Here is an 18,307-nt window from a genome sequence, read left to right on the forward strand (position 1 = left end):
TCCTTTCTACTATTTTATTTAAAACTGTACTAACTATTCCATCTGAAGGACTGGTTATTGCATTTTCATCCTTTTTATGGTTAAAGCTCTAGAAATTAGCTGACCCTTTCCTCACAAAGACCTTTATCATTTAAGTCTCAGCACTGAAGAACAGCTTAATGCCTTCGGAGTGGGAGGAGGACAGAGGAGTATTCTACAAGAGACAGTAATGTGTTATTTCACAGAGCCTGGTGATGGCTTCACAAAGCCACACAGCAGCACAACTCAGGATCTTCCCATTACTCTGCTCTCAGCTAATTGCAAGAGATTCAGTGAGAAGGAGAAGCAATCATCAATCATTGAGGTTTGAATTCCTCCTCCAGCCACTTCTCCAAACTGTTGGGATGACAGTTGTATCAAGCTCTTATTTCTTCATGTATTACAATGTTCTTAAAATCTACTTACAGATTAGCACAGAATATAAAAATTATTTTCAAGAAGAAATGGCTGATGCTTTTTGAGTCCCTGTGTAAATCTTAGCCACAGAGAAAAACAAAAACAACCCTTGAAAATGCTGGAATCTGGTCCACAAACCCAGTACTTAATCCGTGGTTCTTTTATTTAGAGTTGAAGAGGGTGGAGCAGTGAAAGGCAGGAAAGCAACTTTTTTCCAATTGCTTGTTTGTTACTTCCCTCAATAGTTGCAGTTTCAAACAAGCCAACAAAAAAAGGCCACTAGTGCTGACACACCCCTCTTCCACCTCAAAAGATGAAAGGAAAAGCCTTTATTTCCCTTTCTGCATTTGGCCTCTCCTTGCCTGTGCTACCCCAGAGCTCCCTGGGGTTTGGTTCACCGTGACAGTAAGGCCTGATGGACTCTTCATCCTTTCAAAACTGTAGCACTCAACCTTTTCTTCACTGGCCACTGTCCTGGCACTTAAGAGGCGAAATCCATCTTTGAGTAAAGTGTGAAACAGCAGGCCTAGCACATTAGTACCATTAATCAGCTTCCTATTATCAGGCTTTATGGAAACATACCTAAAATCAGAAAACAAAAAAAGGCAGTTACAACACACATTAACACTTCTTGACAGTGCAGGTCAGCACAGCCTCACCTGTTTACAGCAACCAAGGTTCTGGATATTTTTTAACTCCTTTAAGGACAACTGAACTCCTTCCTTCATTAACAGTAATTCTCAGTTCATCCAATCACATGTCAAGGAAGAAGCACTTCTCTTTCACACGCCCTTCCTATCCTCTCCCAAAACTTACTTTCTTAAGAAAATAGCTGTGACAACCTCCATCTGGTTTCACTTAATGGAGGAGAGGGGAGTGGCAGGCTCTATTTCATGCTGCAACTGTTTTTCAGGTAAGAGTAAATGATGGTCAGTGAATCCCCGTTCACCCCAAGAGCATCACTTTCCAGCACACGGGATATCTCTCTCTACAAACAGTGACATTTATTGCAAAGGTACCTGGTACAGCAGGTCTTGTGGCAACAAGTATGAAAATCATTTTCACATTGCATAAAATTCTACTTGATATAAAGTACAGTGTAAGAATCTACCCAGACATTTTGAGGAACAGAAGCCAGGTAAAGATACTATTACAAAATATATAGGCTGACAGCGGTGAAACTGTTTCACAGTTCACAGGGAAGTACACCAAATATTTGTGGAAAGCACAAAAAAAGGCAAGAGAATCCATGTCACCACAAAGATTAAGACAGAAATTCAGCAAGCAACATAATCAAAACTTGACTTGTTTCATCACTCAAGATAAGCTTTTCTATTGATCTGCAGAGGAAAATTTTTACCAAGTCTGAAGAAATAAAAGAAACAAACAGAAATATTTTCCTCACTATTTAAGTTGCCATAACCTACTCAACCAATTGTTAGTCCACTAAAATTAGTAATACATTACAAAGTTAAGGTTTGGCACACAAATATATGCTGCTTCATGAATGCAGAGTAGTTTTTCTTCTACTTGCTTAGCCAAAGAAAGCTGGAAGAAAGGAAAAGTTTATTTTCTTTTAAAAATAATCAAAAAACTGCTGTGTTGGTTCATATAGTCAGATAGAATAACCCTTTTGGAACTATTTCAATGAAATTTCCATAAAATTCCAGATGTTCTAAGAGCCACAGAGGACAAATTAGGTTACATTTTCATATATAGCAAGAACATGCCTCCATATAGTAGAGACATCCAGCAAAAGCTTGTTTAAAAATGTAAGTTGTCATTAGAATATGATACTGCTATCACAAAAGTTACTGATATACAGTAATCTTAATAAAAACAGAACCTGGCTCTGAATTCAAAGAAAACCCACTATGTAGCATATAGTTAATAATCTACCCCTTCTCCCTTCCCCCAGTAAAAGGCTCTACAAAAGCTCTCCAGTCCCTGAAATGCTATCTTGGTTTCACTGATGTTTTTAACTCTGTTTAGACATTCTCTTTTTCCTCTTTTCCATATGAAAGCCTTTTGGACCATGAGCTAGCGGGGATTTTAGGCTTCCCCCCAGTACTGCGCTCCTTTACTTTGTCTCCTTTGCTTCATTTTACTCTGTTTTTTAGAAAGCTGACGAACAGGCAAATCAGTGTAACAGAAATTAAACTGGGTGTTTCAAAACTAGAAAAAGATAACATTAAACTAGCAGAAACAAGGAAACATAATTCTTTTCTCTCAGTTTCTTTAAAACGAGCTTTGCTAGCACATAGGGTGCGCTACCTGAACTAGAAGTCACAAAGACATCGCCATAACGAGAAGTCACACGAGGAGAGTACCTTGCCACAAACTGGTCCCCAGCAGAGTACTCAGTACCACACTGAAAAACCACGTCGTGATGAGAAGGTCTTTCCAAAGGGACTGGAACGAGTGTTTTCTGAGAAGGAAAAGGGCTGCTCCAGCTCTGTCCTGACTGCTGCCCTGTAAACACAGTGATCTGCTCAGCTAGTGCCTCAACGGTGGTACTGCAGGAACCAAAGATCCGGAAAAAGGCCTGCATTTCTTGGAGAGAAAAACGCACTTCCAAGATCTCCAGCCTCGGCTTTAGCAAGTGTTCCTGGCTCAAGAGGTCAGCCAGGGGGTGGAGTCCATAGAATTCTGCTTCTCTCCGCAGCCTCTGATAGTCTGAGAAATCAGTTGGTAAGGAGACCTGTAGAGTCCTCAAGAAGTCCATGATGTAACTAAACAAAGCTCCATCTCTGTCCACAAAAAATTCTCCATTCACCAGTTTGAATTCCCCGTCATCATGGTTCAACATCCGTGCCAGCCTGGACTCAGGGAACTGCTGCAAGGTAGAAGCCCGGGTTACATATCTCACACCTCCCACGCTCAGAACGACCACCTCTTGATTACTCATCGCTGCCTCAGCCACTCAGGAATCATAACTCTCTGATCTACATGTTTGTGACTTGATCTTTCCTAAACTGCAAGGCAGCTGCAGCTGCAAGAACCAGTGAGTGGGTTTTGCAAGTGTTTAGAGTGAGGTGTGGAGCAGCAACAGGATTCCCAGGCAACAAAGACGTAAATATCATGTACAATAGTTTTGTTTGCTGGGTTTGGTTGCTTGGAAACTTTGATTCTTGGAATTTAATGTTTTATTTTTGAAATGAACAGCTTGAAAGGACTACTGGAATACAGTGAATAGACCATCACAACTTATTAAACCTTCAGAGAGGCAAATGACTATTCCCAAAGTATGGCACACGTTACGTTTGTTTTCTGTAAATGACAACTCAATAGTTCATTCCACACACTGCTGTTCATAAGACCACTGCAAAAAGAGGTTAGATGTGCTTCAAGCAAGACATTTCAGTATTGTATGCTCCTAAAGAAGGGCACTTCAGAGAACTCAAGCTTAAGGTTCACTTTAAATCACTGTCATCCTAAGGCAAATACACCCAGAAAATTCAATTAACTCCTGAAACAAGATACACAAAAATACAGTAACAGCAGAAGAACCTATCTAAGTTCCAATGCTAAAGCACTTCAAAGATCAACAATATCCATACACTTGTTACATGACACAACTTGTTCAAGGAATCATCCAATCATTTTTCCTGGCTTTTGGAATTACGATCAGAGGAGAAAGAGAGGGACAGGAGAGAAACTGCTCGACCCGCCACCTCTGCAGGGCTAAAGTTCAAGCTGCCTTCCTGCAGCAGACCCCTGTGTGCCTTTCACTGCACTAAACTGTTTACGTTAAGGCCACTTTTTAAGAAAGTGGGGCTTCAGAGAAACGTGGATCTCAGAAAACAGCTCAGTTACCCCAACAATTCCATGCTGGAAAAGTAAACTGCAAAGTACGTACTATCCGCGAAGTACATACTATCTTGCAGCCTGCTCTTATCAACCTCAAGTGGTTTCTCGTTACCTTTAGAACTTATGCTTGCCCTGAAGACACATTTTTGTATAGAACGCATAATTTGAATGCACAAGATAATTACAACGTTTGGTTACACAAAAAAACCCCACCAAATAGCTATTTCAGTGAGAAGTGAAATACATTGTCAGACACAAAGTGGCTCTAGACTGTGAATGACGCATGCTGCATTTTGCAGAGGAAGGGGCAGTCCTCAGCAAGCCTGTCAATACAGCACCGACCTCAACCACAACTGCTCTTCCTCTTACCAAACGACCTCCGAGTCAGAAAAAAATACATTTTAAACTAAGATCTTTTATCTTATTCTACAATTACATTAACACTGAACTAAGTACACAGTTCAGCCCTGTATTTTGGTAAGAAAAATGATTTACAGTGAATAATATTCCCATAATCGCGACCGAAAGAAGAATCCAGAAGTTAAGTGTTTTTCAAAGCCCCATTTCATCTTCTGTTTTATCAGTGCTCAAACTATGTGAACAGTATGAATGTTTTGGCAACATTTTGAATCTTTGAATGTTTTCACGAGAAGTCTTAAAGGACCAATTATTTTAAGAAGTTCTATATTTTCTTCCCCAGATCTCTCTTAGTTCTTATATTTCAGCAGGGACTTCACAACAGTTTATATTTGCACACAAACTCTGCAACATTATCCAGTACAACCAACGTATAGTTTTTACACTTTTCTCTTAAAAGTGAAGCTCCATCTGTCATCTGTTCCCAGTAAAAGACTGCATGATCTGCTATCTCCACGTTATCTGCCAAATAGGACAAGATAATTGTAAAGAAAATAAGACAGTTCAGTATAAATCTGCGCGAAAAGACTGAGGAAATCTTGAATTTGCCAGCATTGTTTTCCTGAGGCAAGGAAAGTTTGTCCACATCAACTAGTTTTATTCCATTCCACTGGCTGGTGTCGAAGCTCTTCATTGTGGGGCTGATGTCCACAGTGGAACAAGGTAAAGGGGTTTCTTTGAGCACCTTGATTTTTTCCCTGAACTCCTGCATCTGTTGCAGAAATATAATGGGTTCAGACACATCTTTGAAGGCCTCTGCAATGTTAAAAGCCATCCGCTGTTCTTGCAGAATTGTGTTCAGTTTATTGATCTCTGGATCATAGGCCTGCATCACTGCAAGTTTCATGGTCTCAAAGTCAGAAAGAATCTCATTTCTCTTCTGCTCCAGAGTGTGCTGCAGCTTCTCAAAGAACTCTTTCACTTTGTCAGAATCTTTGGTCAGCATCTGCAGAGCTTTCCTCTTACTGGTTTCCAAGGTATCCAACCGTGAGAGGGCATCTCCACAACGCCAAGTTTCAAAGCCCTGAAACAGGGTTTCAAAAGCCCGCTTCTCCTGGGAGTAAGCTTCTTCAATGGAACAGAAAACGTGCTTTGTGTGGTCACCACGGGTGGCACAAACACCACAGATCAGCTGCATGTCTGTCCGGCAAAAAATGTTAAGGGGTTGTCCGCTGTGCACTTTGCACACAGGCATTTTTGGAGTTACTTTGATTTTGTTGTACTTCTCCACAATACCTTTCAGGGAATAGTTGACCTGCAAGCTGTTGACTCCAGCAACAGGAGTTTCCTTCCTGCATGTGGGGCACTTGAAAGGAGACGGCCTCCAAAGCACGTTCCGCACATTTCCCTCAAGAATTCCTTCCAGACACTTTCTGCAGAAATTGTGTGAACAGGGCAGGACTCGAGGATCATCGAACAGGCTACAGCAAATGGGACAGGTGAGATCTTCCTCTAGGAGTTCCATCATATCCTAGGAAAGAGAAGAAAGATGGTAACAGAACTTACAAAACTTATGTCTCCCTCAGGGAGACTATGCAAAAACCGATCTCCATCTGAGAAACGTCTTGGTGAGAAAAGGATCTGGTTTTTTTCTCCAGTATCCTTAAGACAGAGCCTCAGCTGGGTTTTTGCAGCCAGTCCCCCATAGCTGTGGTATCTGGCCAGCAGATGGCAGGCACAAGAATGGTGCAGTGTTCAAGCAGAACACTTTTTTTGCACTTTCAACTAGAAAAACTGGAAAAAAAAGGCTTGCCAATCCCACCAAGGACCCTGAAAGAAAATAACTCACATACTCATAATAACAGTTCAAGACTTACATCTTTCCTCACTGATGCAATACACAGAAACCGGATTTGCACAAAAGATACTCAGCCAACACACCCTGCTAAGATTTGATTACTCCGTACTTGCTTAACTCACCCAAAGTTTCCAGTTTCAAACCCCACGCACTGCTACTGTAGACAATACTAAAAGTGACTGAAAAAGCTCAGTTTCAGTATTTCTGCTGATACAGAATGTCTGATGTGTTTCTTTGTTCTACTTGCAAGGTCAAAGGAGAGTCATCACTCACTTTAAAAATTAAGTTTTCTCTTGCTCCTGCAGTATTTTTAAATAACCAAGGGAATGTGTTACTGTTGAGCTATTCAGCATGAAGTTAAAATACTTCAAATAACAGCTGCCGATAATCCTTGATAATTCATCATGAAACAAAACTCTTAATCATTTTTACTCATCTGCAATCACTGTTTCCAATTCCATTCTCTCCACCACCAGCATCCATGCCTCAGCAATTTCTTCCTGTGGAGAGGACCTACAGAAAGGTTTATCATGTAATCCTTCCAACTGGAAAGTCTCAGTAAAGGGACCCAGCGTGTGCCCTTCCCTTGCCTCTAACCAAAGACAAGTTCTCAGATGCAGACACCTTGTAACTTACAGCACGCTCTTAGAAAACAAAAAGCTAATAAACGCCAAAATGGGTGACAGTTTGTATTAGCCAAAGCTCTCAAACATTTAGTTTTGAGCTATAATTAGAAAGATGCTTCCCCTGCATAAATTCCTTCCATATTATACACATGTATTCATACATACGTAATAAAATTCCTTTTATAAATTGAAAGATGTATCACAAAAAAGTGCATCAAATATTGCTGTGACTACAAGGCATGTGTATGAGCTCTTAATCAGTTTTGATGTAAATACTAAAGTTTCTGTCCCCTCAAAGAAATAGAAAATGTGGGAGCCAAGAGGAGAGCTGCAAGGGAAGATCCATGCTGCACAGGACAAGAAGAGCAATAAAATCAATACCACTGATCCAAAGAAAGTTCAGTTCACTACACAGAAGAAAGGCAAAGTCAGTCCTGACTTTCTTTCACAAAAGGTCCAATAGTTCCAGTGAGACTTTACAGTAAAAGCCGTTCTTGAGAGGCATAAGCAAACCTCTCATGCTTTTCAAGTGAGGAGGAAGGGTTGTCATGACCCAGAACCGGGCACAATCTTCATTATAAATTCTCATAGGGCTGAACAAAGACACCAGTCCAGTGTCAGGGAACTCTGATCCTTTGTTATATAGCCACCTTAACTCCAACAACTAGCCCACTATTTAGGCGTAAGAGTGTTAGCTAACAAGCTCCCAACTCTTGCAGTGAACTTCCGCAGGGAGTAAGAGGTAGAATACGATTGCCGCACTTGCAGGGACAAAGCAAGAAAGAAGAGAATAAGTATGGAAAAGAGAGAAAGTGAAGGGAAAAGATCTCACGTTGGTCCTGCCACCGTAGATGGTCCAGATCTGGGGTCAACAGAAGCTCAGGGCCGATCCACTTCCTTTCACAGTTTCCCTAGGTATAGGTGCCCTCACTTTTCGTGCCATGTGCTACTGTTTGCGCATGCGCAGTGAACCCTTTCAAGCCCTCCAGGAAATGAGTAAGGAAATGAGAAACTGAGAGGTTGGGGGTCTGTGGTGGTCCAGGAGCCCCCTTTAGTGAGATGCTCGGGACTTGACCCTTCTCTTGCCGCAGGCACACTGAGCCCAAGTCTCCAGGCTGACTTGCAAGTCTGGCAACGAAAGGGAAGTCAGCTCAGAGCAGCACTGCCCTGCCTCCGTGGGACCCTCCCTTCAAACTGCTGTGACTTTCCTGTCACAGCACAACAGGCAGAATGTTTGAGACAAACATGCTTACATGCTTGTGCCTGGCTCTCCACAGGGGTATTCTCTGTGCTTGTTAGAAAAAGGAGACTTTGAAAAAGTTGCCAGCTTTTCTACTCAGGACTAAGATCATCAGGCAGAAGAAGCCACCACCAGAAGGAGGGACAAAGCCCCAGATAAAAGGTCTAATGACTCCATTTACCACTTAAGGTTGTTTCCTGTAAGCCCACAGATCCCACTCAAAAACCTCATTTTCTGCAAGAAGAATCTGGTTTTGAAGCACCTCTTGATGCTCAAACAAGCAACATTTCTATTCCATCTTCTTCCTACTGCTAAAAATAATGGGATCACAGGAAGATGATGATTTTATCCATATACTCGAGTCTTCCTCTTCATGAATACCCCTCTCTTTCCAACTTGTAGTCACAGCTTTTAGCCACAGCTTTAGCAGCACAAAGATCAGTTTTGCTCATGTGTTAAGAGGATAATAACTACAAAACCAAAATGACACTTCTCCATCTTTTAGTAAACGGAAATTCACAGTGCAAAAAGTATTTGCTCTGGTTCATCTCCTTTACCAGGGAGAATTTTACATCCCAGTTAGGGAGCTGGAAAAGCAGCTTTGAATGCCTGACAGCAAGAACTGCAAACCACTGCAGAAAATGCTTACTACAACAGATCCCATCAAAAGTGCAGGACAAACACTGAAGACTTTCACACTACTAAAAAATACAAAAAAACATACACAGAAAGGCTTCATGATCCAAATAAAACTGTCCTGTTGCACTCCAACTCCACTTATCCAATTAAATAATTATGCTTTATAAATATGACCGAATTTCAACACCTTTATACATCATTAAAAATGCTGGATTAAAAAAAAAAAAGAAAAGGCAAGTTTATGAGCTTCCCCCCCCCCTTACAACACCAAAAACACCAAACCAAAAGTAGCAAAGACTTGTACGACTGGTTGGGTCAGATGAACTTCCATCTTCTTTAGGACATACATTTCAGACAATAAATTGTCTGTGGATTGACACATCCCTTAGCAACCTGGTATTTGTGTGAAGAACTACAGCAACATTTCAACTACTCCATTGGGAACTTCTCTGTGTAACTTCTGATCCAGGTTTGGACAGCCCTGGAATTCCCCACTTGTAGTACACGAACCAAAAGCATCTCTGGGTACAAACCCAACAGATGTCATCCATCAGAAAGAGCAATTTGCACAGTTTTATCATTAGGAAAAAGAATGGCAAAACACATCAAACCATAAATGCAAAACCAACCACAGTAGCTTTTTCCCACGCTCCAAAAAGAAATTAATTTAGTATGCTTCTCAGCACAGAAGTCGGGTTTATCAGCCAGCAGCATACTGAAAGCAAAACCAAAATTTCACCAAGCTTCAAACAAAACAGAAAGACAAGTCCTGAATTACAAGTTTCCTGCAATGGCATGTTAAGCGTTATTTCATGGCCAAAAATTTTTCCAGGAGCACCGGGCAGATCCAATGTGTGCAGCCTCTAGGAAGCTAGAGAGGCCTGGAGAAATAAGCGATTTCGGTTCAGTGCAGTTTCAAGAGAGCGAGAAAGGCCTGGAGAAACAAGAGTGCAGCTACAGTCCCACGAACACCGCTTCATCCACTGGGCTTGACAACGTGCCGAGCGCGGGGGCTGCCCGCGCTTACCTCCCCGTGCCTCTCACCAGGCAGAGGTTCCCTCGCTGCTTCTGGTTACACCCCCCCTCCGATCCCATCGGGGAATGCCCCTTAACGATGGCGCTCCAGCCGGCCGCCGGCCCTGCTCTCCCTGGGGCTCCCAGCGCTCCGCCGGCACCGCAGCCGGGGGGGGGGGGGGGCGGCCCTGGGGTCCGCCCGCGACCCGCCAAACACAGCGGGGCTCACGGGGGGCGGCTGCCAGCGGAACCGGCCGCGATCGCGGCGCGGCCCCGGGCCGGGCGCTGCCGCCGCTCTCACAAAGCCGCGGCCTGCGCGCCCCCGGCCGCGCCCGCCCGTCCTGCCTTCCCCGGGCCCCGCTACTCACCATGGCCGGCCGGGGTCGCGGACAGCGTGGGGCAGCGGCCGCCTCGGGCCCCCGCCCCGCCCGGCGCCGCTCCCCCTCTTCCGGGCCCGCCGCTCCGCCCGCCCGGCCCCCGCTCCGGCCCCCGGGAGCGATCGGTCGGGAGCTGCTGCCCCGCCGTTCCACCCACCTTGGCCCGCGGCCGCCGATCCGGCCCCGGGGCAGGAGCTGCTGCGGCTCTTCCCCCTTGGCTTGCCCGCGAGCGGCGCGGAAAGCCCCCGGGGCTGCCAGGAGAGGGGGCTGGCGGGGAGATGCCGCTTGCCGAGGCTGCAGCCTGTTCCTCCGCCGAGATATATACGGGTGTCAGATGTTTATTAACTCTCTAATTAGACTTCATGATGCTTCTCACAGGCACACGTTGCACAGCCTAAGGAAGGGCGCTGCTGGGTGGCAATCCCGCTGAGCATCTTCCACCTCCTGAAAGCACTTATTAAAATAACAATTACTTCAGACAGATTTCCTTATGTGCTTCGTAATAGGACGGAGACTCATTCCTTTTTGTTTTAACGCACTGGTTGTACCATTTCCTGCCGGTGAATCTGTTGGAGAGTAATGTGGCCCGTCAAACCTCTGCAGGTCTTCTGACCAGCCCCAGGGAGAGGGAGCAGGAGGGATCCCACCTCCACCTGGGGAGGACCTCTAGTTACAGGACTATGAAACTGTGTCTGAAACTGCTGAAACTGCAGAGAACCTTTTTGATTTGCATCTTTTTTGCAGTCCTTCTGTTAGTTCTCAGTCAATATAACAGGTCTCACATCAAAGCCAAACTGAACTTACTTTCAAGTTGGACTTTGTGAAAGTCTACATGAAAACTGTTCCAAAATGCATGTACTTTGCCTGCTGCATCCCTTCACTCCCCTACTCTGCACCCACTGCAGTTACATCACTCACCAGCACAGGGGAGAGCATTCCCCTCAATGACTACACAAGTGACATCACAGGCCAGACTGTACTTCTATCAAATAAAGCTTCCTTGTGCATCTGACATCTTTCTTCTGATTATTTAGGAATCCATATCTTAAAAGCCATTCAATAACATGCCGAGGCTAAGCTTCCCCAATTTACTGCAGCCAGAAGAGGAAGATCTCTCCTCTTCCTCACTTCCCTCCTTGCTGCCTCCACCCAAGCTGGCCTGCCTGCTCAGCTGGACTCACTGGGAACAGTCTGACCAAGGACAAGCATTTTTGCAAATCTCCTTCAGAGTGCTCACACACTTGGGCATTTCACCCACTATCTACTGGAGAACGGCCCCAGGAGGTAGAGTTGCTACACAAAAGCAGTCAAGACCTTCAGGCACATTTCAGTGTCCTGCTTATGCCTTCTTAACTGCCCAGCATCTTATTTGCCGTTTATTAAAAGCAAGTAATTCCAGATAGTTTCTGAAAAGCGATAGCTCAATCCATTCCTCAGCCACCCAAATTGCATTCAAGTTTGCATCCCAATGCTTGCACGCTTATGTTTGCCGAGTAATCCCTTGTCTACACTTTCCCAACAGCCACTTTTATATCAAGAATTCCTGAGTTTACTAATCTTCTTTGTAATTTTATGGTTAAGGATTAATCATAAGGTTAAAGACTAACAACATCATGTCATTTTAGATTTCTCACTCATTAAGTTCATATATTTCATATATAATTTTTTTTCTTGATTTTTTTTTAAAGTACATTTTATTCTCCATAATTCTTTGGGCTGGTCCTACTCTGTCTCCTGATAAATGAAGAAGGAGCTGTATGAATGTAAGAGCAGACACCTGCCTACCTGGGATATCTCCTCTTCATTAGGTGCACCTATAAAATGGTCTGGGATTTCTTCTGTCAAAGATGAAAGCTTAAACTTCTGGGCAAACACAGCATGGGATTTCTGTGCTTGGTGGACAGAAACACTGTCTAGCCAGCACCATACTTAAGTGTCCTCCTCTGAACTCTTTGTTGCTTCAATAGCAGCATTTCAATAGTAGCTTGTTTATAAGCTTGCATTCCTGCATTTGAGAGCACAGTGTCTTCCCACAGCAGCATCAAAGGCCATTTGTTGAAACTTCAGAGAAAAGTTCTGGCTGATGGAAAAGAGCATTAGTATATCTGTGGCAGTATTTCCCTATCTAATACAGAAACAAACCCAAGCGAAAGCTAAGCTCAAAGGAGAGGCCCAGCTTGAAGGGAGGTGTTAGGATAAATGTCACTTAGCCATGGGAGCGTTGAAAATGCAGGGGCAGGAATTTGGAATGAATTATAAAATAGTGTCAACTTCCAGCTTTTCAAGACAAACACCATGTTTGTCGTAAGACAAAGTGATATTGCCTATTGTCATCTTTATATTACAAAGAACCCAGATCACAGCTCTTCTAGTAAGTGTTATAACAGATTTCTGAGACTGAAGCTCTGAAGCTCTGTTCAGTCAGCAACTTTAGAGCTGACAGCTCCTGCTCTCCTTGCCTGAACCAGCTTTGCCAGGCTCCACAGATGCTCCACTGAGCTGATTCTACCCACTAAGCCAAGCAGAACGCTATTCCCTTTTCTTTTCCAAGGTGAGTTTTCTGCTGATTCAACGAGTTAAACCAGTTCAGTGCAAGATTAGACAATCATCAGGTCTAACATCAGAGGAGTAGGGAAAAGAGGAACAAGATTTTTCCCTTTCCATGGAAGCAAGCCATTAATGTGACTCAAGCTGTAACAGGTAATTCTACCCTGACAGGCAGATTCTTGCCAGGTTAAGCCAAGATGAGACTGTGCTACTGGCAAAAGTGATCATTCCACCCTTTCCCCTTCCCTTAGTCATGCTTTCCTGATGCCTCCTCTCTGCTGGCTCCAACATTCGTGCAGCCACACGTTAGGCCAGATACACTTGCCAACAGAGCTGAAAGCTAATCCAATTAACCAAAAAAAAAAAAAAGTTTTCAGGAGGATCAGTTTTGGCAGCCATCTGATCCCATGGTCGAAGAAACACCAGTGCCAGGATGAGCCAGAAAGAGGGCCTGCTTTGGTGGCAGCCTGCATACACATCAGCATAAACCAGAAGTGTCCCCACAGGCCATAATTTCCCAAATGCTTCCAGCCAGCTACTGCCAGCGCTACTGCCAAAAGTAACACAGCCTTGCCCTTTGCCCACACCAGCTGCTCATTCCAGGCCCCAGGCACCTGCTCTGCTGTGCTGGAGAAGAACCGATTTGATAAATGTAGCTGGAATTAAAAGCTGCCTTCTCTTTCTCCCAAGTTTGTATTCCCCATCAGTAAGGCACCTCTGAAGCCATGCCACCGAAGACCTGTCAGATTGCAATTGTCTCCTAGGGTGAAACTCCAGGGAAAGAAGGTGAGTTGAGGGAATTTTACAGTCTCATCCTTGGCTGCGAACCTGCCTTTTACTTCCCACTGAAGGAGGCTAAGGCTTCATGTCCTGTTACACAGGTATCAGAGCACACAGTCAGTACACTCCAGCGTCAGGACAGAGACTTCTGGAAGGACACTGCTTTATTCAGCTGTGCTGGGGGGAGCATACCTCAATTTGAGGTGGACAATGTAGTTGCTGTGGGTACCTAAAAATGAACATAAATCTGCAAGAGCTGTGATGCCAATAGCAGCACAATAAGAAGACACTGTAAAATAACACAAATAAAGAAACTATTCAAAACAGCTCTGTGTATCAAATACCTTACTAATATATAAACATTTCACAGCTATATCACATCTGACTACCTTTCTTTTCAACAGATACATCTGGATTTCATTAAACATTCCAAATGAGGGATCAGAGAAAGCAATTTCTTGTTATTGTTTCATAAAAGCTACTTTTAATATGTGTTGTAGAAATACCAGGCATTAAAATCCATGAAGGATCATCAGCGATTGAAATTATCAACTGCTGTTTTGAGGTCTGAATTTCAGAGACTGTCTTGATATCTGCAGGGTCTCTGGTGACTATTTTAGCAGTAATAAGAAGCTCTATAGTTTTACTCATGGCACTTCGACCACACAGCTAACTAATATTCAGCACTTTGCCAAATTTTCCTGCAGAGGGGGGTGGAGGGGATCGATGACGAATTCAGTCAGCTCCTTAGCAAAATCTTATTTATTTACAAAGAATGTACAGCCACGTCCCATTTCCTTGCACGCAGAGGAAGCAAATGGGAGGGATTACTGTGCGGCAGTCCAAGTTTGCTGCTCTAGCCAGGATGCTTGCCCAGAAGCTGTCCCTTGGCTTTTTCTCAGGGCCATACACCACTGCTTCTCCCACTGTCTGCTGGCTCTTGCGTGGTGTTTCCGGTCCCAGACATGCACACAGGCAAACACAGCTGCAACCAATCTGTGCTCTAGCTGCTGCGTTCGCAAGCAGTCCCTAGAAAAGTCTCTCTGACTTTCTCCAAACTGGTGCTTGCTCATACGAGTCAGCTCATCTCAGCACTTGCCCATGGAGCCCTGTACCGTGGGCGGGGGTTTCTAGGTTTTAGCTAGAAAACCCTTTTATGGCCTGAAAGAACTTAATTGCTCCTTCCTGAACAAAGCATGGCCAGAGTGCCTGTCAGTTTTAATGAGGTTTGTGACTGCCTATAGATCAAAGCTCTGCTCTGGTCGGTTTTGCTTATATTGCATAAAGAGAAAAGGAGAAGTGACCTCCAAAGTAAATAGAACAACAAGGAACCAAACTAATTTTCATATATAATTTTTTCTATGATTTGCCAAGTGTCAGATTAACTGTGTAAAACAGAAGACTTCCTACGGAATGTCGATCCTCACAAGAACACATTATAATGAAGATTTCAAAAGTACAAGCACAACCTGTTTTTCATCTGAGACTTTGTCTGTATCATCTTCCAAACCACAGGCCTGACCCTGGGAGTGGAAGGACTGCTTTCAATAAACAAACCTTGATTTTCCAGTCCTGCACCATCATTTACTTCTGTGCAAGCTGCACAGAGACATTACCAAATCTACCCCAGCCCACATAATAACTACTTTTTTTCATTGGTTTTCACAGGTGCAAATGCCTCCACAAAGCTTGTGACAATGGAGAAGCAAGTCCCAGTGGTTTTACTAACAGGGTGAAGAGGAATTATTTTTCTGAGAACTGATTAGTCATGTGGTATTACATTGTTGTATTATGTGCTGCCACAACAGGAGAGAGTTGCCCTCTCTCCCACAAATCTGGCATATCAGAGAACCTTTCTGAAACATACTTGTCTGCAGCCAGTAGATGTACTTTGCAGGGCTAATGAGAGACAGTTGTATTTTGTGAATGAAGCTCTGAGCTAGAGAATAAAACAAGTCAGTGACCATAATTTTCTTTCTGCCTTTGTGAAACGGATGGGAGTGGTTGTATTCCTGTTCTACTAACATGGTTCCCAGACAAAATGTCTCTGCTGCTACTGTTCAAGGAAATAAAGTCAAAATCCTGCAAGCAACAAGCATGTTTAGGCATGCTGAGCTCAATTTTGCTTCCAGTGTGGGAGGGTCCTAAATACTTGGCCTCCCCAGCGAAAAAATGCACATTCAAGGAAGGCAGAAGCTGAATTAACCCTTGATTACCAAACACAGTTATACTTCTAAATACTGAAGGCCAGATCTTCATTTCCTTGGGGAAGTTCTTTATGCACTGTAAAAATGTTGGTGTTCAAATACGCTCTAAACAAGCTGACAAGCACATTTACAGATACAGTACTATCCTGCTGGTATCGCTCACCTCATCCTTCAAGAAAGGCATATGAATAAGTCATGTTTCTTACCAGCTGACCAGCTGACTTTTGCCTTAGTTCCACCACACCACCGTTGTTATCTGCTTGATTGTGTCCAGTACCAGAGCCTTCACTCAGGGCACATGTACATCTCTGCTGCTGTTCCTGCACATTGTGACACCAAGCTGTCACCATCTGCTTCCAGGGTGCTCAGGAGCTGGGCTCTGCATCTGGAGGGAGACAGGGTAGATGCAGGGATGAGTTGGTCTCCTGAGACTTCCTGCCTGCTGAGCACACAGGCACTGGAGTCAACATGCTCCAAAGCAGCACCAGCAACTTTTCTGAGCTGTGGCATGTACTTTGCCCCACAAGTACTGGTGCCTGCTGGCCTGTAAAACCAGCCTCTCAACTTAAGAAAGTAGTGGAGCAGGAAACTGGCAGGAAGGCATAGCCAGCCACTCCTTCCCAAAGCCTCACACCCTTGAGTCCAACACATTTGGCAATACTGACTTCATGTGGCAAGATGTGTTTGTATTCCCAGTGCTCATTTTGGAGAAGCAAGGATTTACTGGGGCACACAGAAAAAAATGGGACAGGGAGGTTGAGTCTCTTTCTAAATTGGTTTTCCTTTTTGTTTAAAAACTATATTAACATTTGTCATTTAGCATTTACTGTAACAAACCCACAGTGAGTGACAGGCAATAAAAAATCCCACAGTGATTTAAATTATGTGAACAACAAGCTACCAGTGAGAATTCCGATGCCCTCCATACGAAATAAATAAACATCAGTTTCCACCTAATATTTACTTCTTGGAAGTTCAAGATTAATCCCATTTGGCATATTTTAAGGAAGTGAGTTCTTGACCCCAAATTTTTATGGGCTGTAACAGTACGTCCAATAAAAGAAAGGAAGTATATATTAAAGCTGCTCTTAAAATCAGATTGATTTTAGGCACAATTTTGAGAAAGACAGCACTTCACCTCATGTTTCAAGTAAAGGAGGTGAGACTGATACAGCCCATCCAGACCAGTAAGATTATTTCTCGCTATGAAGATTTCTTTTAACAAGGGTTTTTGAATATCTGTGTTAACCGCCTGCCCTCCTCAAGGCAGATAACATTGTACCACATGGCTTACATTAGTTGCATCATGCTTCATACTATAATAAAATGCTAAGGGAGCTTTCTAGGTGAAATGCCACAAAATAACACACCACCTGAAAATAATGAGAAACAATTTCATTCCAAACTGGTCTGGAGATAAATAAGCTTTCAAATGTAAGTATTGAAAATACCTGCTGTCTGTAAAACATTCTAGATCAGCAGCTCGTGGCACAACATTTATTGGATATTTTTCTGTAGAGAAATAAAAATGTGAAGTAGGCACAGGTGGGCTTCTATAGCCATGTTATCACTATTTACTGTGTTTGTTATAGCCCCCGTTCTGGATGCTGTGTGTGACATAGGGATGCAGAAATGGACGTAGAAATGCTTGAATAATCCAAAGGCCACGAGCTACAGCTTTTTAAATTACATGGCATTCTGCCTCTGTGAAAGGGACACAAATCTGGTCCCAAACTGTGCTTTGCAAAAAAATACTAAGTGCAATGCTAGTACACTGGCTTTTCACTGTGGCAGTCTTTACAGTAGAGTTTAACCAAGTAAAAAAATGAAATACACTCAATCAAAGCTTTTGAACAGGTGGAGAAGTCCTCTAGAAGCAAATAGTGCCCAAAACACTCAGGGTTAAAACTCACTATAGCTGGATAGGTCTGGAAGGTGAGGAGAAAGGGCAACTCAGAGGTGCACCTGCCAGGCCCGGCTGTATGAACCTTTCACTTCAGGGAGCCCTGTCTCTTTTGACTTTTCTAAGAAAGAATTGAAAAATAAGGGGGGGTGGGGGTGTAACAGAAATCTGGGACTCTTGTGACTTGGCGCTGGGAATAACTAACCAGTAAATTTCCACGAAGGAGTCCCTTCCCGTGTGTGAACTTCACTGACACGATACCTACCACGTGCCCATCATGATCAGTGTTCCCCGTTTGCATGAATTGTCCCTCATGTACACGTATATACGTACAAACTGTCCTTTAGGAGACTGCACCGGTCTCCTCACGCCACCGCCAGAGCTGCGAGAGAAGAGCATCAGGCTATCGCCTGCACTCGTTTTCCATTAAATTTTCCCTTCCAGAGGAAAGACGGGGCTTTAAAGCTGGGTTTGCTGCCTTTTAACCCGCACTTCCCTTCCCCCTCCCCTCCCA

At 43.7% G+C, this 18,307-nt stretch overlaps 2 protein-coding genes across 6 annotated transcripts; both read right to left on the reverse strand.

The window, feature by feature from the left end:
* Positions 1–3,371, reverse strand: KCNRG (potassium channel regulator). Its single transcript, XM_032678424.1, has 2 exons — positions 2,766–3,371; positions 1–1,017 (listed from the first exon to the last, which is right to left on the reverse strand). The coding sequence occupies exons 1-2, from the start codon at positions 3,341–3,343 to the stop codon at positions 765–767; spliced, it is 831 nt and encodes a 276-aa protein (XP_032534315.1). The 5' UTR covers positions 3,344–3,371; the 3' UTR covers positions 1–764.
* TRIM13 (tripartite motif containing 13) lies at positions 1,419–18,307 on the reverse strand. Of its 5 annotated transcripts, none has more exons than XM_032678419.1 (3): positions 18,127–18,307; positions 16,097–16,275; positions 4,946–6,133 (listed from the first exon to the last, which is right to left on the reverse strand). In XM_032678419.1, the coding sequence occupies exons 2-3, from the start codon at positions 16,238–16,240 to the stop codon at positions 4,979–4,981; spliced, it is 1,299 nt and encodes a 432-aa protein (XP_032534310.1). In that variant the 5' UTR covers positions 16,241–16,275; positions 18,127–18,307; the 3' UTR covers positions 4,946–4,978. The 5 variants fall into 5 exon arrangements, with proteins under 5 accessions (XP_032534311.1, XP_032534310.1, XP_032534309.1 ...); XM_032678418.1 differs by having other exon boundaries at positions 18,059–18,307; XM_032678420.1 differs by lacking the exons at positions 16,097–16,275; positions 18,127–18,307 and adding an exon at positions 10,348–10,440 and having other exon boundaries at positions 1,419–6,133.

Source organism: Chiroxiphia lanceolata, chromosome 2, assembly GCF_009829145.1.
Source record: "Chiroxiphia lanceolata isolate bChiLan1 chromosome 2, bChiLan1.pri, whole genome shotgun sequence".
Taxonomy (NCBI): domain Eukaryota; kingdom Metazoa; phylum Chordata; class Aves; order Passeriformes; family Pipridae; genus Chiroxiphia; species Chiroxiphia lanceolata.

What these genes read in the sequence shown, in the direction of transcription:
- KCNRG (XM_032678424.1), bottom strand. Translation starts at nt 3,343, where the DNA reads ATGAGTAATCAAGAGGTGGTCGTTCTGAGCGTGGGAGGTGTGAGATAT. An exon ending in GGGGACCAGTTTGTGGCAAG is followed by an intron (nt 1,018 to 2,765) that starts GTACTCTCCTCG and finishes TTCTGATTTTAG; the next exon opens with GTATGTTTCCATAAAGCCTG.
- TRIM13 (XM_032678419.1), bottom strand. Translation starts at nt 16,240, where the DNA reads ATGGTGACAGCTTGGTGTCACAATGTGCAGGAACAGCAGCAGAGATGT. An exon ending in AAAAGTCAGCTGGTCAGCTG is followed by an intron (nt 6,134 to 16,096) that starts GTAAGAAACATG and finishes TCTCTTTCCTAG; the next exon opens with GATATGATGGAACTCCTAGA.